Source organism: Medicago truncatula, chromosome 1 (assembly GCF_003473485.1).
Source record: "Medicago truncatula cultivar Jemalong A17 chromosome 1, MtrunA17r5.0-ANR, whole genome shotgun sequence".
Classification (NCBI taxonomy): domain Eukaryota; kingdom Viridiplantae; phylum Streptophyta; class Magnoliopsida; order Fabales; family Fabaceae; genus Medicago; species Medicago truncatula.
The window spans coordinates 19,926,277-19,947,365 of NC_053042.1; the positions used below are offsets into that span (position 1 = coordinate 19,926,277).

The 21,089-nt window shown below is 33.3% G+C and overlaps 2 protein-coding genes across 2 annotated transcripts; both read right to left on the reverse strand.

Moving 5' to 3' along the window:
* Nucleotides 1–222: 222 nt before the first annotated feature.
* On the reverse strand, nt 223–1,893 carry LOC120578131 (protein FAR1-RELATED SEQUENCE 5-like). The gene is made up of 4 exons (XM_039830321.1): nt 1,314–1,893; nt 951–1,213; nt 395–838; nt 223–303 (listed from the first exon to the last, which is right to left on the reverse strand). The coding sequence occupies exons 1-4, from the start codon at nt 1,891–1,893 to the stop codon at nt 223–225; spliced, it is 1,368 nt and encodes a 455-aa protein (XP_039686255.1).
* A 5,643-nt stretch (nt 1,894–7,536) lies between these two features.
* On the reverse strand, nt 7,537–20,470 carry LOC25483238 (uncharacterized). The gene is made up of 9 exons (XM_024785152.2): nt 20,190–20,470; nt 19,929–20,020; nt 12,775–15,671; nt 12,104–12,358; nt 11,274–11,999; nt 10,048–10,857; nt 9,182–9,912; nt 8,224–9,051; nt 7,537–7,837 (listed from the first exon to the last, which is right to left on the reverse strand). The coding sequence occupies exons 3-7, from the start codon at nt 15,625–15,627 to the stop codon at nt 9,376–9,378; spliced, it is 5,181 nt and encodes a 1,726-aa protein (XP_024640920.1). The 5' UTR covers nt 15,628–15,671; nt 19,929–20,020; nt 20,190–20,470; the 3' UTR covers nt 7,537–7,837; nt 8,224–9,051; nt 9,182–9,375.
* Nucleotides 20,471–21,089: the final 619 nt, after the last annotated feature.

Sequence of the window (21,089 nt, forward strand, 5' to 3'; positions counted from 1 at the left end):
TTTTGAATTAAGTCTTGGCCGAAAACTGTAAAAGCTGTTAGCAACATGTTGCAAGGCCATGACTCTTAAAATCAGCACCTATAAACTTACAAAAACAACTGTAAGTGTCCACAAAGGGACTGACATAGCAGAAGGAACAAAAACAACCCAGCAAATAAAAACCAAGAACAAAAACAGTCCAACAGCCCATCGAATGTGAATGTATGTGTCAACTTGACTTGGTTATGACTCTTGGATTGTAGCTTGATGTCGAGTTCCATTGCCAACTTGACTTGATTGTGTCGCTTGAACGGTAGTTTCTTGCTGCATAATGTAAGAAAAGGTAAATAAATAATATAGTTTCTTACCGGTAACAACTGTAATAAAATTTAATACATTGATAAAAACTACTTACCGGTAACGACTGCACTAAATTTTCACCAGACCTCTTTCTCTTTGAGCACATCTTTGTCTTTTTATCTTTTTTCTCAATCCAAGATTTATATCGCTTTTTCTGCTTGCGTGAACATTCTCGATTAGCTATGCCTTTTGCCATGCCAACGGTGTCCACATTGTCAATTTCGTCATTTGCAATTGATATGGATACATGAACCATGCCACTTGATTCTCCATCCACATACTTTTTGGCCAACATATCATCAATTATTTTGCTGGACTCTTCATAAACTTTGGACAAAAATGTGTATGTTTCATGAGTTTCTGAAGCTTTGTTGGTCAACTTAACCATTCGAGGACATAACTCATTGTACCGCTTTATGAAATGGGCTTTTATGTCTAATTCAACATGCCTCCCTTTCCAATCTTGATCACTTCCCAACCTTGCATTTCTTGTCCATTGCTTAAGTATATAGGTTTTCAAGAATTAACTTAATGTTCATGACATCTAAAACTTTCAAAGCATGACTGCATAAGACGCCATGTGTCTCAAATTTACGACAATCACAAGAAACTTTTTGTTCCATAGCATTTCCCATAACCATCCTCTCCGTTGGATTATCATAGTTTGTGACAACATACAAACCATATTTCAAATCTTTTATGCAAGTGTCTTGATATTCTTCATATTCCTCTTGGAACTCCTCAAATATTCTTGGAGTGTAAACGTTTGCAGCTTGTATGAGCATACGAGCCTTCTTCATTTTCAATCTAGGAAGCTTATTTTTTTGACTCATATTCAGCTTCTGACTCTTTGTTTCGTTTACCATTAACAGCTCTTTTAAAGTGTGTAAAAAATTGTACCAAATTTAAATCAGACTTCAAATTGTTCTTCAAATCAACATTAAAGCTCTCACTTAATTGAGTAGATCTCATACCTGCAGTGAATGTTTTCCGGACATATGTCCATGCCCATTTCTCCTTCAATTGAAAAATTGTATGCAACCACGACCCTTCCAATATATTATGCTCAACAAGTAAAGAATTCCAAGCATTCAAAAATTCACCCTCATCTTCATGTAGATCTATGCATGCTTCAAAATCCAAACCGAATCGTGAACTCTTTTGATACAAGTGGTTCACATGCCGTAAAGCGTTCTGTCTTATATGCCAAGTGCACAATCCATGAAATGTTTTTGGCATAACTAAAGAAATAGCCTTAGCCATCGCGGCATCTTGATCCGTCATCATGGTTTTTGGCTTTTTACCACCCATTGCCTTGAGAAATGTTTCAAATAACCACTTGAAAGAAGGGATTGTTTCATCATATAACAATGCTGCCCCAAATATGACCGTTTGCCTGTGATTATTTAGTCCAACAAATACTCCCAGCGGTCGATAACCCTTATTTGTCTTGTATGTGGTATCAAAAGTGATAACATCACCAAAATACCCATAATCATTTATCATTTGTGCATCCGCCCAAAATATATTTGTTATTTGCTCTTCAACATCCATTTACAAGTCATAATAGAACGAGGGATTTTCACTTTCTTTTTTGAAATACATCATCAATGCACCCACCTCACCATACTTTAGTGACTGCTTCCTTTTGGTTTCAAGGTAATTCGTAAAGTCTTTTTTTGTAAAACCAACTGTCTTTATTCCACCAGCTTGCTTGGATATATATTCATGCAAATCTTTTGGTCTTAATCCAGATTCATCTCCCAAGACAATTTGTGATGCTTGTGTATCAGATATGCGTCGATGAGAGCGAATCATATGAACATGTTCAGGTTGAAGTTCGTGGTTATGTTCAGCTATAAAGTCAACAACTTTATATTTCTCTATCTTCCGATCGAGTGAAATAACCATACGCGCCAAACATCCCGTTCTAATTTCTGCTCTAGGCTCCCCTTTTGGTTGACGTCTTTTGTCAACACCTCGTACACCCTCTTTGAAGCATGTGAATCTTCTTGAAGTCAAAACTCCATCTACTCTGCTTTTATTTCCATATTCTCGACGAATACCAAATCCAATTATTTTACTATACTCATTATAAAAATCATAAGCCGCCGCCTCATAATCAAAATTCATTTCCAAGTGAGGTACATTGTTGGCAATACTTCCTTGTCCACGTTGCACATTTTGTTCATGAATGTTGTTCACCAATTTATTGACACAATCTGAAAAAACCAAAATTTACAATTAAGGCCATCATAAGTTATGATTTCATACATAAACTTACATGAATATATGATAACAATGTTAGAAAACAATATTCTGAAGTCGCAACAACTGAACAGAAACAACATAAACAGAAACAACTCATGATTTTTTGACAAACAACTGAACAGAAACAACATAACAGCAAAAAGCCACTGCAAAATAGCTGACAGGATCAATATACTTGAAAAACTTAAACTGCATAAGAATTTGTTGACCATAAAACTATCTATTACTATTAAAGTTACACACATAGTGACCATAAAGCTATATATATGTATATCATGTAAGCTGTTGTACGATCCTTTCATCCTTGGTAGTTAGCTCTAGATTGTCTCATATTTTGGATGATTTGTATTAGCCTTCTATATCAATCATTTTCCACTGCATAATCCTGCCAACAAATGTTTTGAAATCCCGATTTTATTGTTATTTCTATATTTCTCGGACATATAATTTTCCTCTGATTCCCCAAAGGGAGCAATATGTCATTTAATTTGATGACTCTTTTGGACTGCTCTTTGATTTTTCTTTTAACTGGTTCTCTTATGTAATGGTTTAAATTGAACTTTGTTGAGTTAAATAATAGTAACTTTCTACAATTTCTTATCCTCATTTTCTTTAGTCATCAACGTAAGTGAACCTGGAAACTAATTTTTCATCAACACAGTAAAACAACATCATGTAATAAAGAGACGAAAAATAATAAAATAGAGAAGGCAAACTATATTACCTTGATCAACAACAATGGCAGCGGCGCTGGGATGGTCGGAGACGGCGGCGGCGGGTTCGTTAGTGTTGGTAGCAGGATGTTGACATTTTTCTCACTAAATCTTCATTTTTAAGCTCCCTATTCAATCTTTTTAATCTAAAAATTATCCCAGTCCTCTCTAAAATCATCCAGGCACTCAAAACTAACCAAATTATACCTTATAACAACAATCTAAAAATCATGATATCTCACTCACTGACTCGCCATGGCAAGTGGTTCTGCTCGCGAGGCGAGCCATGAAGTTGCTCACTCGAGATGCGAGACAGGCTACTCGCCGGGGCGAGCCATGAATATCAGCACGGGCAAAATGCAGGTTTTTCCCAAAAATCTCAATTTCACTCATCAAATCAGTTTACAGATATGAGATGGAATGTTGTATGCACTCAGAACCTATTTCTAACATCAAACCAGTGATTCCTACACTCAATTCACCCAAAAACCCAAGAATTCAACATAAACCCAAAATCCCCAATTTCTACCATAAACCTGTTAAACCAAAATCAGAATTAAACCTCTATACTACTGAAGCAAACCTCACCCTTACCTTAATTCAGATGAACAAATGCACACAAATCTGGTTCCCTTAGCTCTACTTGGCTCTTCTCCCCTTTTCTCCCAAAACTTGTCTGTTTGCACGTAAAACTGATTTCTGACTATTTCTTTTCCTAACTCCCAATACATAACTCCCCTTTATTTCATTTAACTCCCCCTTAATTCTATTAATTTCTAATTAAATCCCCAACCTCCAAAATAAGAATAATTACCACTTATTCTAATTAATATTAAAATAAACCATATAATAAAATAAAACACACCACATATCAACAATAATTATTTAAAATCATATAAAAGACTCTAAATAAATCATAAATAAATAAATAACGACTAGGGCGTTACACACTTGAACATATATCAGAGTATCTAATTGTTCTTCAATATTTTGTTATCATCAAAACTCTAGAGAATTGTACAAAACCAGTTTTATTCCAACAATCTTCCCCTTTTTAATGATGACAACCTCAAATATTTGGAACAATTGTTGTTAATCTAATTATCAAGTTGACTTCAGGGTACGAGGTTTGCAAGCTACCAAGCTCCCCTGAGTCTTGATAGTCCATAAGATGAGATTATAAGCTCCTCCTAAGTCCTATCGAGGTCAATTAAATTAATTTTTAATCAATTCAAGTGCATAAGAGCAACATAAATCAAAACTTAATAGAGCTAAAGCTAAGTGAAATATGAATAATTTCTTATAATTCTGGTTTAATTAAAACTCTTAGATATTGAAGCTCGTTAAATTCAACCTTAGGGTCTGTTTGGATTGGATTGATGGGATGTGGTGGAATGGAGTGGAATTGAATGGTATATAAGTAAATTTCATTGTTTGGATTTATAAAAAAAAATAATGGAATGAAATGGAACACAATGGAATCAATGCCATTATATACCACTCAATCCTTCAATTTTTCAATCCCCCTAATTTGGGGTGTATCAATGGAATGAAATATGAATCTTGAAATATTACCATTTTACCCTTATTTCAACTGTCTCTTCCTTTACTCATCAAATACTTTTTCCTACGTTCCTCCTCACTGAGTTCACATTTTCACTTCCTTCTTCTGTGAAGTCTGCTAGCTTATTCTTCTGCTCATCCTTCACTTTCTTCCAGGCACAAGCAAAGTACTCCATTTTATGAAAATATTCCAATTTTGAGTTTTTTTGTTTTTCTGGGTTTTCGTTTTTAGGTGAAATATATCTGATTTGTGACGAAAGGTTGATTTTAGTGGTGCTGGACTGCTCCTTCAAAAAAAAAAGCGGTGCTGGACTACTGGTTCTTGTTGCCATAGGAGATCGATTAGTGTGATTCCTTTGATATTGGTGGTTTCTTACTTCATGGCCATTTTGTGAGATGTTTTTTTTTTTTTTTGGTAGATAGACGAAATGGCAAAGCCATTATAAACTCACACACACAAGTGGAGGTACCGGGGTTCGAACCCCGGTCATGGCATCCGGCCTAACAATTTCGGCATTTTGCCAGTTGAGCTAGGACTTCTGGATATTTTGTGAGATGTTTTATTATCGTTGTTTTAGTAGTTTCCAGTGAAGGTATAAATAACAAAATACAAGGAAAGGGAGCTATATAAGCTATATATATTTTATTTTACGTAAAAGTGTGCTTTAAAATAAGGGTATGAATGGAACATAAAAATTATAATTGTTTAATTCCATTCACTTTCCAAACAATGGAATAGAGTAGTTATTCTATTCCGCTCCGTTCCATTATATTCCATTCCACTCTGTTCTGTTCAGTATCATCAATCCAAAAATGTTCCAGGATTCAAACTTTTAATTCATTAATGCTCGAGTTGGAATTTTCTAAGCTCTCTTATACGTTCATACTAAGACTTAATTACTTTATATCATACTCCCCCTTTTTGTCATCAACAAAAATAAGATAACACAGCACACAAAGAAACGAATAGAAAATAAATTGTATACTAATTCAGAATATCAAAGTTAATGAATATACAAGTTCAAAAGTATTTTTTGCAGAAAATAAGACAAATATAAGGGTGTCCTAAGGTTGGTTGGAAAGCAGTTCCATCAGAGTCTTGAGATCAGTACACATTTCATCTTGATTGGCCTTCAATTATGTTTGGTTCTGCATAAACACTACTTAGAGAACAAGCTGGAAGGGGAGTACAAACCAGGTTACAATCAAATTGCAATGGATACAAGAGATCAAGATAAGATAGTTGCAATGCCCTTGCTACGTACTTTTCAAAGGTGCATGCTTTCTATCTTTGCCGATATGATAGAAAATTCTATAAAAGTTTGTATGGATGATTTTTCAGTTTTTGGCACCTCCTATGACAAATGTCTTGAGAGCCTTGATGGTGTCTTAAAAAGGTGCATATAAAAACCAATTTAGTATTAAATTGGGAGAATGTCACTTTATGGTCAATTAAAGAATTGTCTTGGGGAACAAAATCTCTTCTAAAGGGATAGAGATAGATAAAGCCATACTTGAGGTAATAGAAAAATTACCTCCTTGTGTTATCCAAAAAATAAATAAAAATTTACCTCCTTGCATAAATGTTAAGGATGTTATAAGTTTTTTAGGACATGATGGGTTTTATCGTAGGTTCATTAAGGATTTATCTAAAATTTCAAAGCCCCATTCGGTCTTCTCGAAAGGTAGTTGAGTTCCTTCGGGTGAGAAATAATAGGAATTGATCTAGCTATAGATATAGATAAAGTGTCAGATGACAGGTTTCGCCCCTAACTCCTTTATTTATCGATGTCGCTGATCCGCCGTTATCGTATCACGAAATGTGGGGCCGCTGCAATTTATTGATCAAAGAGAATGAATTTCACTTTGATGATACGTGTCTACAAGCATTTAATACCCAAGAAAAACTAGTCAATGCACCAATAATCACGTCTCTAGATTCGAACCTTCCCTTTGAATTGTGTGTTGCTAGTGACTATGTGGTAGGAGCTGTTTTAGGGCAGCGTGAAAACAATATTTTCATGGAATCTACTACGCTAGCAAGCTTGGAACTGAGTCAAGAGAATGATGCAACACTATGCCACTTTTTAGAGATTGCATTGTCCGAGTTTTCAAATAAATAAATAAATAAAGGGAAATGCTAACTTGTGCCTTAAGAAACCAAAGATATAAACATTTTGTTGGAAATTGTGCATTCAATATTTTAGAACTTTAAAGTCTTATCTTTTCAAGACAAAATCTGTTTTAATTCCATTTATAGATTCTTAACTTGTGACATTAGGGCACAAGTTAACACTATCCATAAATAAATTGTAAAATATGTGTGCGCGCCCAGTCTTTTATATATTTTGAACTATTAAGTAATATGCTTTTTTGAAGTTTGGTAATAAGGAACATGAAAAGAATGCTTTGCCTAAAATGAAGAACCTTGTACATTTATGCTCCTTTTGATTGTTCATTTCTTTGATTATGCATTGGGTTTTCACTTACCACTGTTGTAGCTCTACAATATTTCTTTTACACCATGTGTTCCACCTTTCTTGTTTACATGGAAAAGGATCAAAGAAGAGGTTGTAGCAAAGGTCGATACATGAGAGAGGGTGAGAGAAGACAAGAAAGAAAAAATGGTTAAAATCATTTTGGAGAGTTTGTGAATTAAGAATTCGAAAAGTTCAACATGTTTTATTACAGAATTCAATATTAATACAGCAGTTATCAAACAAATGTTGACTGCTACAACAGTTAGCAAAATGACCATAATTAAGAGCATCTCCTATGCTAGAACAAAAGTTCTGTTCTTTCCAATTTTTTGTGGCCTTATGAGATCCAAGGTTTATAACATCAGTGGTGATTTGCACAATAAGTATCATGTTGCATTTATTACAAGGCTTCACCTCAATTCTGCATGTGAGAATATGACGGTCTTATTTCTCAATAGAACGCGAGACTTCCTGTTGAGAAAATGCAAATTATTTAATAAAGCTTGCTCAAGTTATATACCATTCACTCAGCTAACTTTAAACATAAAAATATCATTGCAAGCAGAAAAAACTCTACATAAACAAAACAATTCTATTAAAAAAAATCTTATCAGAAATCTGTTAGTCAAAAAGAAACTTTCATACTCTCATAATTTAAAAAGATATTGAATTTGTAGTGCATAATAAAACATTTGAAATCTATGCAGTATCATATTTATTTTCAAAAAAACCATTATTCAACAAGGTATGCGATGTTTCTTTCTCCACTGCTAAGGCTTGGTAGTTTTCAATAAGTCAAACATTTAGTAAACATTAATTGCTGAAAAATTGAAATAGCTTCCGAATATACTGTGTACCTTCTCTATGAACAGCTGTTCAATAGTGGTGTTAAGATCATCTTTCCACCGTATTCTTCGGTTTTCGACTCTAAGTGTAATCCCTGTTAGGAATGGTGTTATTGTGACTCCTGATGAGAAAATCTTCAACTGAGGACATCCTTGAACAACAAAATGCAGCAACGACGGAAATATGAATGTTTGTTTCCCATTGCAGAAGCTTCCCAAACTAGACAAAGAAAAGAATTCCATGAATTCCAAGTTTTCAAATATGACTTCTTCCTCTTCTTTTTCTTCATCAATCTTGACAACATCCAACATCATCTCACAATTTGCTATGACTAATCTTTTGAGTTGTACAAGACTTTTAGCTGTTTTGGTTGTTATCAAATAAATCAAACCTTTGCAATTGTTAACCTCCAAATCGGTTAAATATTTTAAAGACAATGATGATGGTACCAAGGTTATCAAATTGGGACAATTGAGTACGGTCAAACCTTCAAGATCTTGCACTACAAAATGATCTCCTGCAAAGTTTTCCTGCCAAATAAATCTGAGTTGTTCTAATTCGAAAAGCCACAAATTTTGTATTTTCTTGGGAGATTGTGAATTTATATGATCAATTCCTCCTGAGAGGAACAATGTTTCAAAAGAACTACCACGCACTTGAAGCGTTACCACATTGGGAAACATTGCATGGAAACCATTCAAAAAAGTAACTGGAGTTTCGTCGAAATGGTGCAAACGAAGAACTTCAACTTTCTGAAAGTTATTTTCCAGACAACCACCATTCAATATTTTCAATGCATCCTTGCTACATAATGCCAAATCTTTCAAGTTGGGGCTTACCTGAAAAATTTAAAATGCAGAAACCAAATGAGTACTAGTTCAAACAAAGTAGGGATATAGTTCTTCATCTAAGTTTGCTTTACACAAAAATAAAGAAGGCAAACATGGATGAGGCATGGTGTTTTTTTACCTTTTCAATAGAAAATAGAGGTATTTGGAATGGCATATCATGAATTTCATCCACCTGAGCAGGCTGTTTGCAGCATAAAGGACTGAAGGAAAACATCTTCAATGCTTCACATCGATACACTTTTAACACATTCAATGAAGGGCACTCTAATGTGTGTTTTTCTGGATAAAAACTCTTGACGTTTGTCAAACCAATTAATGTCGAGGAAAACTAATGCTATTTTTCATTGACCCATTTTCCATTGCAACAATTTCGTTAACCTGTCGACAAATCCATATCCTGAGTATTTCAAGATGTCGAAGATCTTGGCATAGTGATAGTGAAAATATATTTAACAAGCTTTGGCATTTAGAAACATCCACTATTTCTAATTTTCCAAAGCTGATAATTTCACAAGAGTCCTCATTCCATATGTGCTTCAGTTTTGGTAAGCTAGACAAAGTTAATTTTTTCAATTCACCAATTTGCTTCACCAATTTTTCTTTAGATTGAATACCTTTCACATCAAAAACTGTTTCTAATGAATCACAGTCTCTCACTTCAAGCTCTTCGAGTCGAAGAAGCACTTGCAATATATTTGATGGAAAAAGTACATTTGACAAAAAATCACATCGTTGCACGATTAGTGATTTCAAATTGCAAAACACATTGGGGTGAAGTTGGCCATACCACAGATCCTTCAGTTCAGGGAATTCAGACAATCTTAAATGTTCAAATTCACAAAATGCAACCTGTTAATCAAATATTAAGTGATAAGCCAATAATCAAATATTAAGAAAATGGAGAATTGATTATTTTATTTTTTTTAAATAAACAAATAGAGAATTGATGTTATGTAGGAAATCAATTGGAAAATATAAGCATACCTTATCTTCATACATATTCTTTATTTTATCATTTAGGTTCCCTTTCAAATGCCATTTCCCAACATCTTGCGCAGTTTTCACTTTTTGAAGAATTGGAGAGCTCACATTTCCCTCAGAGAAAATCTTCATGCGAGGACATTCTCTCACAACTACTTCCTCCAACAGTGGAAGTTTCAATAAGCACTTACCAGAGCAAAATTTGTTGAGCCTTGGCAAACATACAAGCATCAATGTTACCAAACTAGTAAGTGCAATCTCAACATCTTCACTTCCTGTGATTATTTCTTCAAGTGAATTACAGTTATTTACTATCATTGTTGTGAGCTTGGCAAGACTTCTCGCTGTTGGAGATGTAATTAATTTCATCAACCCATGGCAATTTATTATTGTCAAATTTGTCAAGTGACTAAAAGTACCAGAGGAAGGTGACAACATCGTCAAACTAGGACATTCATCAATTTCAAGGTCTTCAAGTTTTTTAAGAACCGGATCGATTTGGTATCCTTCTTCACATATATTTTGAAGTTCAGGCAAAGAACTAAGTTTCAACCATTTCAGCCTTGTGTAACTTTCCTTGGTTACCGATCTTCCATCTGGGAATATCTTCTTGAAGGAACTAAAACAAACAGCTAGGCACTTAAGAGTAGGCACATTTCCGAGAAACCAATAAGGAAAAATAGCATCTTCAATTACAAATTCAAAGAGTCCAAGATATGTAATTTTGGTGAAGATAAAACCCAAATTGTTGTTTTCCAAAATCATTTTAGCATCCCTATAGTCAATAATCAATTCCTCCAGCTCTGGAATCACCTAAAACAAACATAAAGCACAATTTACAAACAGTGAATATTTATTGTTCAGTTAAAAAAACAGAAACATTTACTAGTATTCTCTTTCCTTTTCTTTGACCATTACAATTGTACGTTCCTCAATTTCATCTTTAACCCACACAATTACCACCTCTACCAGCTAACTAGATTAATAAATTCCAGCTCGAAGATATAACTACAAAATGCCACCAGTGTGCAATATCAATATCAATATATTATTGCATTTAGTCATTTCAATCTACAACCTTTTTTCAGGTGGCGATAGTTTGTAGGCTTTGTCTTAAAAGGCGCCAAATTTTGACAATTTAATTCGGCTATAATTTTATTTCTTCTAAAAATAGTGACTTTATAAAGTTTTCATGCAAATTGTGGTGCATTAATTTGTATGATATGTACCTTTTCAACTATGAGAAGTGGTACTTCTTCTGCGATATGGAGTTTTCCATTTTGAAACTTTTTGTGGATGCTTGTAATTGAAGTTTTGAATAAGTTCAATTTTGAACAACATGTAACAAATTGTTTTCTCAAAGATGGAAAAGTTAAAGTAGGATTTCCTGCAGAGAAACGCTCGAGTTTAGGTAAGTACAAAAGCATTAGGGTATTCAGCAGATTTAACTCAAATATGGGGGTTGCGGACCCAGATCCTTTCTTCACTGCAACAATTTCCTTCATGTTCTCACACGATAACAAATTAAGTATTTTAAGATGTGAGCAGCAACAAATGGCTACAGAAAGCAGAAATAGATATTCCATGCTTCCACAATCATCTACATCTACATTTTCTAGATTATGAAAACTAAGAATCCCTTGAGGATCCATAGTCCATATATTTTTTAGCTTTGGCATTTTACTCAAAGTGATTTCTTTCAGATTTGTTGCATCCTCTTTACTTCCCTTTTCAGTGGAATTCAATTCAAATATCTCTTTCACTGAAGCACAGTTTGTAATATCTAGCATCTCTAGATTATTGTATGTTTTTTGCAATGAAGAAGGAAAAACTACTGTGATTTTGTCACATTTATTCACTTTCAACGTCTTCAATGAGTCAAACTGGCGGTGCCATATTGTCTTCAAGTTCTCCATGTCATTCAATATGATTTCCTCTAATTTGGAGAATCGAACCTATGATTGAAAATTTATGAACTCATAAATAACTAGTATCGTTATAAATATTTATTTAAATGCTAGTGCAAAATTGGAATATTCCTAATGGTAAAGTAGCATACCTCTTTTGATGCATCAGTAAGGTTTTTTTTTTTTTCTGTAGCTATTATCTCCACCATCAAAGAACATTTACTAATTTCAAGTCGTTTGAGGTTTATAAAACTTCCAACCATGGAGGACAAGAATAAGTACTTTAACTCACCACAATTATCCACAACCAAATTTGTCAATTTGTAAAAGGAATGTTGATTGTCACCCCAAACTTTGCTCAAATTTAATGAGCTCAAGGTAAGGGTATCCAAATTAGGAAGTGCAACCTACATAGAAATTAATTAAGCAAATCATAACTGAAGGCTACGACAATTTTATGATATGAATTTGGACTTTGAAGTTGCATTATTCATCCAAAATATGTCGTTACTAGGCCTGTCCTTTTACCATTTGACCAAACTCTTAGTTACCATAAGGCATTTTATATGAGAATAAGAGAACTAGGCCATGACCAATATATCTAACAATGAATGGTTAAGGTAAATACATAAAGAAAATTAAATCTGGAAAATTTTATCGGACCTTTGTGTCTTGCATTCCTACAAGTTTATATATCAAAATTAATAGTTTCCTATTAATAACTATCAATTTATCAAGTAATTTATCCATGATGAGATTGTTCCTTTTACAAAATAAATATTATATACGTTACTTCAATATAAATAAGTGTGAAATATAATACCTGAGCCCCAAAAAATAGTGCAGGAACATACATCTCCAACCTTTGATGCTTCCGCTCATTCTTGGAAGACTTCGACTCATAAGAGAAGAAATTATCAAGTTTGGGCAAATGTTCTAAAATCAGAGAATGCAAAGAAGGAAACTCGAATTTTTCATTAGTTATGTCATTATCTCCACTTGAATCACGATCTTCGAGTATTATCTCCGTCATAGAAGTGCATTGACAAACTTTAATCTCAGAAAGATGAGAAAGTCCCATAACCATTGAATAGGAGAGAAGATATTTTAATTGGACACAATTGTTGACTTTGATAACACTAAGCTTTCCAAAGGAATTAGCTTCAAGTCGGCCATGACATATTCGCTCCAAATTTTTAAGATTCTCAAGTAGAAGTTTTTCCAGATTGATAAAGCAAACTTGGACTGTATTCCTCTCTGTGGAGTCAACTATGTGCTTCATTTTTGCATTATTTTGTATGTGGAGGAGCTTCAACAATGGAAATCCTTCCCAATTGAGTTGGAAAAGCACATTTTGAATGCCATCTACTTCATCCAAGTATAAATTCTCAACCCGTTTAATCAATGCTTTAATCCCATGCTCCAAATGTATGCTTGTTCCCAATTTTAGCATCAATGTATTCAAGTTTCCTTTCTCCATTTGAACCCACTCCCATACCTTTCCAATAACTATTTTGAATTTTTTCAGTTTCTCAAACATCAATTTCAAGTCCCTAGGCAAAACCCAAATCTCAGGAATTTGTAACTCTAGAACAGTCAAGTTTGACAATTGTCTAAGCTCAGCAAGGCTAGCGTTTTTGTTTTGCTTAGGTGAATTCTCTTCTTCCCACTTAATAGAGGTATGGCCCAGGTACAACTCCTCCAGTGTAGTCAAGCTTGATATGATGTTTGGCGGGATTTCTTCTATTCCAGAATGACTCAAATCAAGCATTCTTAGTTTAGTCAGTTTTTCTATTTCGCTTGGTAATTTGATCATTGAAGATTTCACAAGGCTGAGAATTTCTAGATTTCTCAGAGATCCTATTGCATCCATATTTTCCAAAACACAATGATCCAAACACAATGTTTGAAGGCTAGATATGGACTGAAAAGAAGTTGGTAATGCAGACAAGTTCAAGCCTTTTAAATCCAACACCTGTAGGCTTTCCATACCCTCAAAAACAATATTTGAGATCTCTACAGAGGGTTGCACACTCTCGAAGAAGAAAAACTTAGCATTAGGACAATCTAACCTTTCAGGAAGCTTGCGGACATTACAGCCATATAAGATGATCTGTGAGCTTTCTCGAAAATCCTTTGTTGGCCACTCCTTCAAGTCAGATAGTTTTTCCTTCACAAATACATGTTGATCCCTAAGTGCTATGGAAACTGCTACATCACGAACATAGTTATTCATTTGGATCTTCCCACTCGTGTTACATTTATCCAACAAACAAGAAGCCTGCAGAGATAGGATTATACTGTGAAGTGTGTTTCTTGCATGATACACAGTATTTATATCTTTGAAAATGTTCAAACCCATAGCAACTTTCAGTAAGTACTCTGTATCAATATCTTGTAGTGTAGAAGAAAGCAAGAAGATATCCTTCATTGCTTGACTCACTAACAAGTTGTAACTCAACTCCAAAGTAGAATAAGTTTTCATATCCATTCCTGCATGACTATTACTTTCTAATTGTCGTAATGCATCTTCCCAAACACGAATATCCTTATTTTTCAAACCTCTTCCCACTGTCACAATGAGAAGAGGCAAGCCTGCACATTTTTGGGCAACTTGAGGAGCTAAACTTTGTAAACTAGTATCTTTAACCTTGTCGCCAACCATAAATTGAAACAAGTGCCATGTTTCCAATTCACCCAACAGTTCCAGTCTGAAAGTGAATTCTTCTTCAACCTCCTTTTCCAAGAGCACATCCTTATTGTTGGAGGTCATCAACAATTTGCAGACATTTTGTTTCACATTTTGCTCAATATTTTGTTTATTTTGAATGCGAGATGTACGATCATCTCCTAATGGAATTCCTACTTTCTCCAATTCAAATGTAGGCCAAATATCATCTAGAATGACTAGGATAGTTTTCTCAGCTTTGATTCTTTGTCTTAGACGGTTTGCTCTCCCAACAATAGTCTTCTCAATAAATGTAAGATTCAACTGCTCTGCAATCTCCATTTGAATTCTCTCAATGTCTGGATTTCTAGATACATTGGCCATAACAACTGCATCAAACATTTTTTTGTGCTTAGTTGTTTCAGCAATTTCCTCCACCACGGTGGTCTTACCCGCACCATCTAGCCCATATACCCCAATGTTATGTGCATTAAGGTCTAGTAAAGCCTTTAGAATTTTGTCTATAAACAATTCCCTGGTCTCAAGCTTTAACCTCCTTGTGGTAGAAGAATAAGAGAAGGTTATTTGATCTAGTGTAGGAAGGTAACCAACTCGATCGAACTTTCCTTTTCCTTGTATTTCAAAAATGTTTTCTGAAATCTTGAAGGCTTTCCTACTAAGTTGATGACGCCAAATCAAATTGGGGAAAGAATTTATAGAGCACCTGACATTAGCACGACGAGGATCTTCACGAAGCTTATTTGCCTTTTCAATGAGCTCATTCGCATCCTTCAACCAGTTCACTACATCAGTTTCAATTTCTTTACCGTTCCCTATTTCATCTTGAACAGAATGGTCCCATCTTACTCTTGCAGCATCAAGTTCCTTAACACGGTTTTCTAGCTTCTTGAAATTTCTTTTGTACAATAGAGAATAACCTGCTTCATGTACAATAGGAACGATGGTACACTTTGCTAGTTCTGCTGTAAATTGAATGAGGACATCCATTCCTTCTCTCGTCCACGTCTCTTCCTCTAGTGCACTGACAGAGACTGGGAGTGAATATGCGGAAACAAGAAATAATAATTTTTATGAGAAAAAAATGAGGGAGACAAAAATATATTTTCTATGCTTTGTCTTTTACCTAATACTACAGATTCTCGTACAAATGCTTGAGACTTTTTCATGATATAACTTCATTTATGTCATTGCCACATATTGTTTCTCTATTCAATCTTTTTTCTTTCTGGTTTTCTTTCTTTATCTCAAAACTGGACATGTTGACAAAAATATCAAACGTGCACTTAACTATTCTTCTTCAGTTTTTGCTAAAAGTATTATTTTTAGGCTTTTTTGTTTTGTTTAAATTTGCATGTGTTAAGAAGTTTAAAGTAGTAGCTTTAACTTGAAATTTGTTCATTTATACTATCTCCATCCCACAATAGTTGAGTGTTTTCCTCATTTCACACATATTAAGAAAATGTGTGAAAAAGATAGAAAAATTGTTTTGAGCGTCTTGTCAAGTATTGGTGCATTCCAATTATCATAAATGCAAAATAGAATATATTGAATTGAGAGTTTTGAAAGTAGTATTAATTAGGGTTATAATTGGAAAAAAGAAAAAAAAAACTAATTAATATTGCATTGGAAAGTTACATGAGTCAATTATTTTGCCTCAATTTTTTTTTGCAAATGATTCAATTATTTTAGGACTGGGGGAGTATTAAATATGTAGCTTTATAATAAATACTACCTCCATCCCTTTTTATAAGACCCATTTGGTATTTCCAAGTACATTAATTATTTTTTTACCAACATACCCTTATTTATTTTGCATCTTTTTCTTCAATCAACAATAAATATTACTACCACTGTTCCTTTTTAATTGTCACATTCTGACATTTTACACAAACCAAGACAATCAACAATTGATACTACTTTTGATGCAATAAGCTATACTTTTACTATAATGACCTTATTCATTTAATATCTCATTTCATATATTTATCTCTCCGCAATAAATAACTAAGGACAATATTGGTAAAACAACATTTAATGTTGCATTCAACTTTGAAAGTGACTGTTAAATAGGAACAAAATTTTTCTCCGAAAGTGACATTTAAAAAGGAACGGAGGGATTATGTTGAAACATAAACAAACTCTCTCTCTTAAGTATAAAATTGTAAACATAATAGTAATTATATACAAATTTAATACAACAACCAACCAACTTTCCTAATCTCCCTAATTTTTGCAAAATGCTCCTATATTTAAGGACGAAGGTAGTAATTGTTATTTTGCTATAACAAGTTACTACTAATTTTAGTTGTTTTAACTTTTACAATATTTCATATGTCAAGACAAACCCTTATTTTTATTACATATATCAATAGAAATAGAATGTTTTCTTTTTAATTGTGCATTGTTTATATTACAACTTCACGGCCATTGCCTCTCATTTTATCTTTTTTATATATACTTTTTTTCCCTAAACAAAGCTTTTAATTTTTTTTTGTCAAGTAGCCTAATAATTAAAAATTCACCTATTAATTAACATATAATATAGTAAAAATACGAGACAATTTGTTCCAAATAAAAAATTAAAGATGGATAAGTATTTCTCTTTGAAATATGTAGGACTGAAGTTTGTGGAAATAATTTGATTTTTGACAAATCAAAAAGTGTTTATTGAGAATATTCTTATGATATCAACAATTTGAAATCTAAATTACAACTTCTTAATCTTTTAAAATCTTAAAAATCATTAAAATTTTGAATAGTCTTTTAAAACCTACAAGATTTATTCATGCAAAAAATTTCTTTTAAAATCCTAATCTAATACACCCCTAAAATAAAATATAATGACAAAACAGATAAAAAATAAAATAAATGACCAATACGATATTAGGTAAAATATAAAGGACGGAAAAATATGTTTTACCTTGACTTGGAACAGTAAACAATGTTTATTAGGGATCAAATGTAGTTTTTCCCTCTAAAAAACAATATTAACTAAATTTACGTAACATATGATGAAAATGAAAGTTCATTGTTGTTGAAGTTGCATAGGAGTCCCACATTATTAGGGTGATTGGAGGTATAAATATGTTTGGGCATCTTTATCCTTGAGTTAGATTTTGGAATGAGATTAAAGCTCATTTAACATGTATCTAAGAGGAAAGTTGCTCCTATGGTCTACTTGTAAATCCTAAAATCTAAAAATGTATGTTGTGAGTGAAGATTGATTGAGAATCAAGTGATTACTCAATCTCTTTCCTTTAAAACTAGAGTATTTAATTTAAACAAAACAAGAAAAAAAAATTTGGTTGAATCCATCTATGCTTGGCATTGAAATATTAGCTTAAAACTTGAATCCATCTATGCTTGGCATTAAAACTTGGCTAACCCATTTGTGAGAATTGTTTACGTTTCCGTTTTTATTTCGTTTAACCCGATTTCGTTTAACCCCCGATTTCGTTTGAACTATTAGCTTAAAATCCTTATTCCAATTGGTTGGTCGAACCCAATTTGCAGATCACCCTTGTGTGGGATGCCTTTTTTAATCCGTAAACTCATTGGTGCATTAGATTATTGTTCAATTAATTTGCAATTTCTTGGTGAAACATACGGTATATGTGGGATCTTATTGGGGAACAATTGAGATCCATTTGTGAGCAAATAGTTTAGGCGGAGGAATTATTGTATCTTTGTTGAGAGATGTAGACAACATTTGAACGTAATGAGAAATTTTAGAGACATTCTCTTTCTAACACTCACTCTTTTATTGGTGAAACTCACGTGGATATCACAATGACTCATTTTCTAAGTGTGAGACTCATGTATTTCACTCAATAAGAGAATGGGTGATAGAAACAAAGTGTCTATAGCATTCCTCTGTATTTAATTTCAACTTGATTGTGATCCGGTGCATTGCGGTTTTCAAGCGGTGGTATGTGGTTCTGGTTATTTCCCAACGTGGTGGTGTTTGTTCCTATTTTTGTAGCGGTGCATTTTCTTTTTGGCATTGTGGATTCTTTCCAATTTTTGCATCATTCAATTTCTACCTTTTTCGATAGGTTTCTTGTATTATTTGGTGCAATTTTGTTGTTTTCGGGTGCGATTTGGTTGTCTCCAGCATATTTTCAGCAAAGCTTCATATGAACTAGTCCACATAAATTGGTACCAGGAAAATTGTATCAGCTGAGATCTTAAGAAGAGAACACTCCAAGGTCTCAAGCTAACCTAAGTGGTTATCTTTTCAAATCTCTGTCTCTTTCAAATCTATGTCTCTTTCAAATTGGTTTAATATTTAAGGTTGACCATATTTTGGATAAGTTATATTGCAGCCTCAACTTCTATGTCATGGGTTGATTTATCACCATTTCATTTGAATTCATCATCTTCTAACTTTTCTTTATTATGGTGTCAGGAACAAGGAGGTATTTTTACAATCTAACAATGATATGGCCGACCATTTTCAAATAATTTTCAATTCGTGTTGGTACGTGGTATGGATACGGGTTCGCGACATGAGAATCCAGTACATATGGGGGTATAGAGCTTCGGTATGCGTCGGTTTGTATTATTAGTACTTTCTTAATATTGGTACGCTATCTTAATATTGTAAACAAGTAGAATGATTATAGTAGGAAGTTGTAACAAACGACCACTTCCCAAATATTTTTTTTTATATTCACTTTTCTTTCGTTTTTTCATTTTTATCAATGTTATTTTGCAAGAGACATTCTCTTTCTTCAATTTTCAATTAGATTTTCCAGCAAAATTTATTTTCCCTAGCAGATATTTTCCTTTCCCTTTTATCTCCTACTCAACATCTTCCTCTTTCTTCGATATTTACTCACTTGTCTCGGTTTGTCGATTTGTTAGTTTCCACGAATTACAAAGGGAATTTGTGCAAGCTAATTCGCCAAAGTACCACGAACCAATACACAAGCATAAATTCACGATTCGCAGCATGTCAAGAGAATTATGTGACTATGGGAAAGACATTGATCTCTTTCCATGATAATGACAAATTAAGAAAAATCTTAAGTGTGGTTCCATGATAATGACAGATACCATCCCTAGTGTTTTCTCCTCTACCTCAGACTCTTACCAAGGACTATTAATTCAAGTATGTCTGAGTTTTAACCATGTGAATAGTCTTTCCTATTTATTTAACACTATCCCTCAATGTAAATTCTTTCAAGACATCAGTTGAAAAATGTGTTGATTAAAGGACTACCGACATTCTTTTAAAAATTATATCGGTAAGCTAAGAATGAATTTATATAGTATAGTATAATTACCTTTTATGTAGGAAAACTGGCGATCTTAATGGTGAGTTCTTCAATGAATAGAGTGATGTAAATGACCTCTAAACCAGATGCCGAATAATAATCTGCAACAAATTCATTATCACAATCTTTGTAATTCTAAGATCTAAAAATTTAGTAAGACTGCAACAAAGTGTATGTCTGGTTTTGTAGTTTGAGTAACTGCAAATATACAAACCAAACATACCCAAAAAAGTACATAACTGACTGAGTGCAGGAGAAAAGCAAGAGTACCTCTTATCAGCAGTTCAAAAACACTGCAAGAATTTAACTAAACAAAGAGAGCGACTACTTGAGCGGATGGTCACGATCAATCAAAATATGAAATCAACAGGTAACCCTGAAAGACAGAAATTCGAGACCAACGGATAAACAATGTGAAAGATTTCAACTTTAGTTTTTATCTTGGTTTTTTTTTTTCTGGTAATTTGTGACTGGAAAACAAGAAACAAATAACTAAGAAGTCTATCAAAGAAATACACTTTTGAAAACTCAATCTAAACGACAAACAATCAATAATTTTTTTTTTTTTTTTAAAAAACAACAATCTATAGAATGGAATTGAAAGTTTGGAAGGCTAATGAAGATTCAAACAACAAGACAGACAATTAAGTTTTTTTTTTCTTTTTTGTATGAGGTAAAAATATAACAATTAAGTTTTGAAGACTTAGTCTATTAATATAATGAAGACCGAAACTACAAGACAAACAATTAAAAAAAAAAAAATTCTTTTTGTTTTTTGTATGATGAAAAAAATAACAATTCAGTAAGCAGAATAGAAACGAGGACAAGGAATGTAAAAGGGAAATATGAAAGTTGAGGACTCAAATACAAATTGCAAAAATTACACAGCACTCTTTTTTATGTATTTCACAAACGGAGAACCTTGCAATTTATAATGACCTGAAAAAGAAAGCAACTTTAACTGCAAACTAAGAAGAATCTCTTTTTTTAATAATATCATTAAGGAACGAATCTATTTATTTTATTCTTTTTTATAATATTATATGATCAAGGAAAGAATACCTTTTGGTGGATAGATACTTGATACTTCCATCAAACAAACATGCAAGGTAGAGAAACATTACCTTAGATGCTCTCGACATTCTCCTTTTGAACAGTGATTTTGAAGTG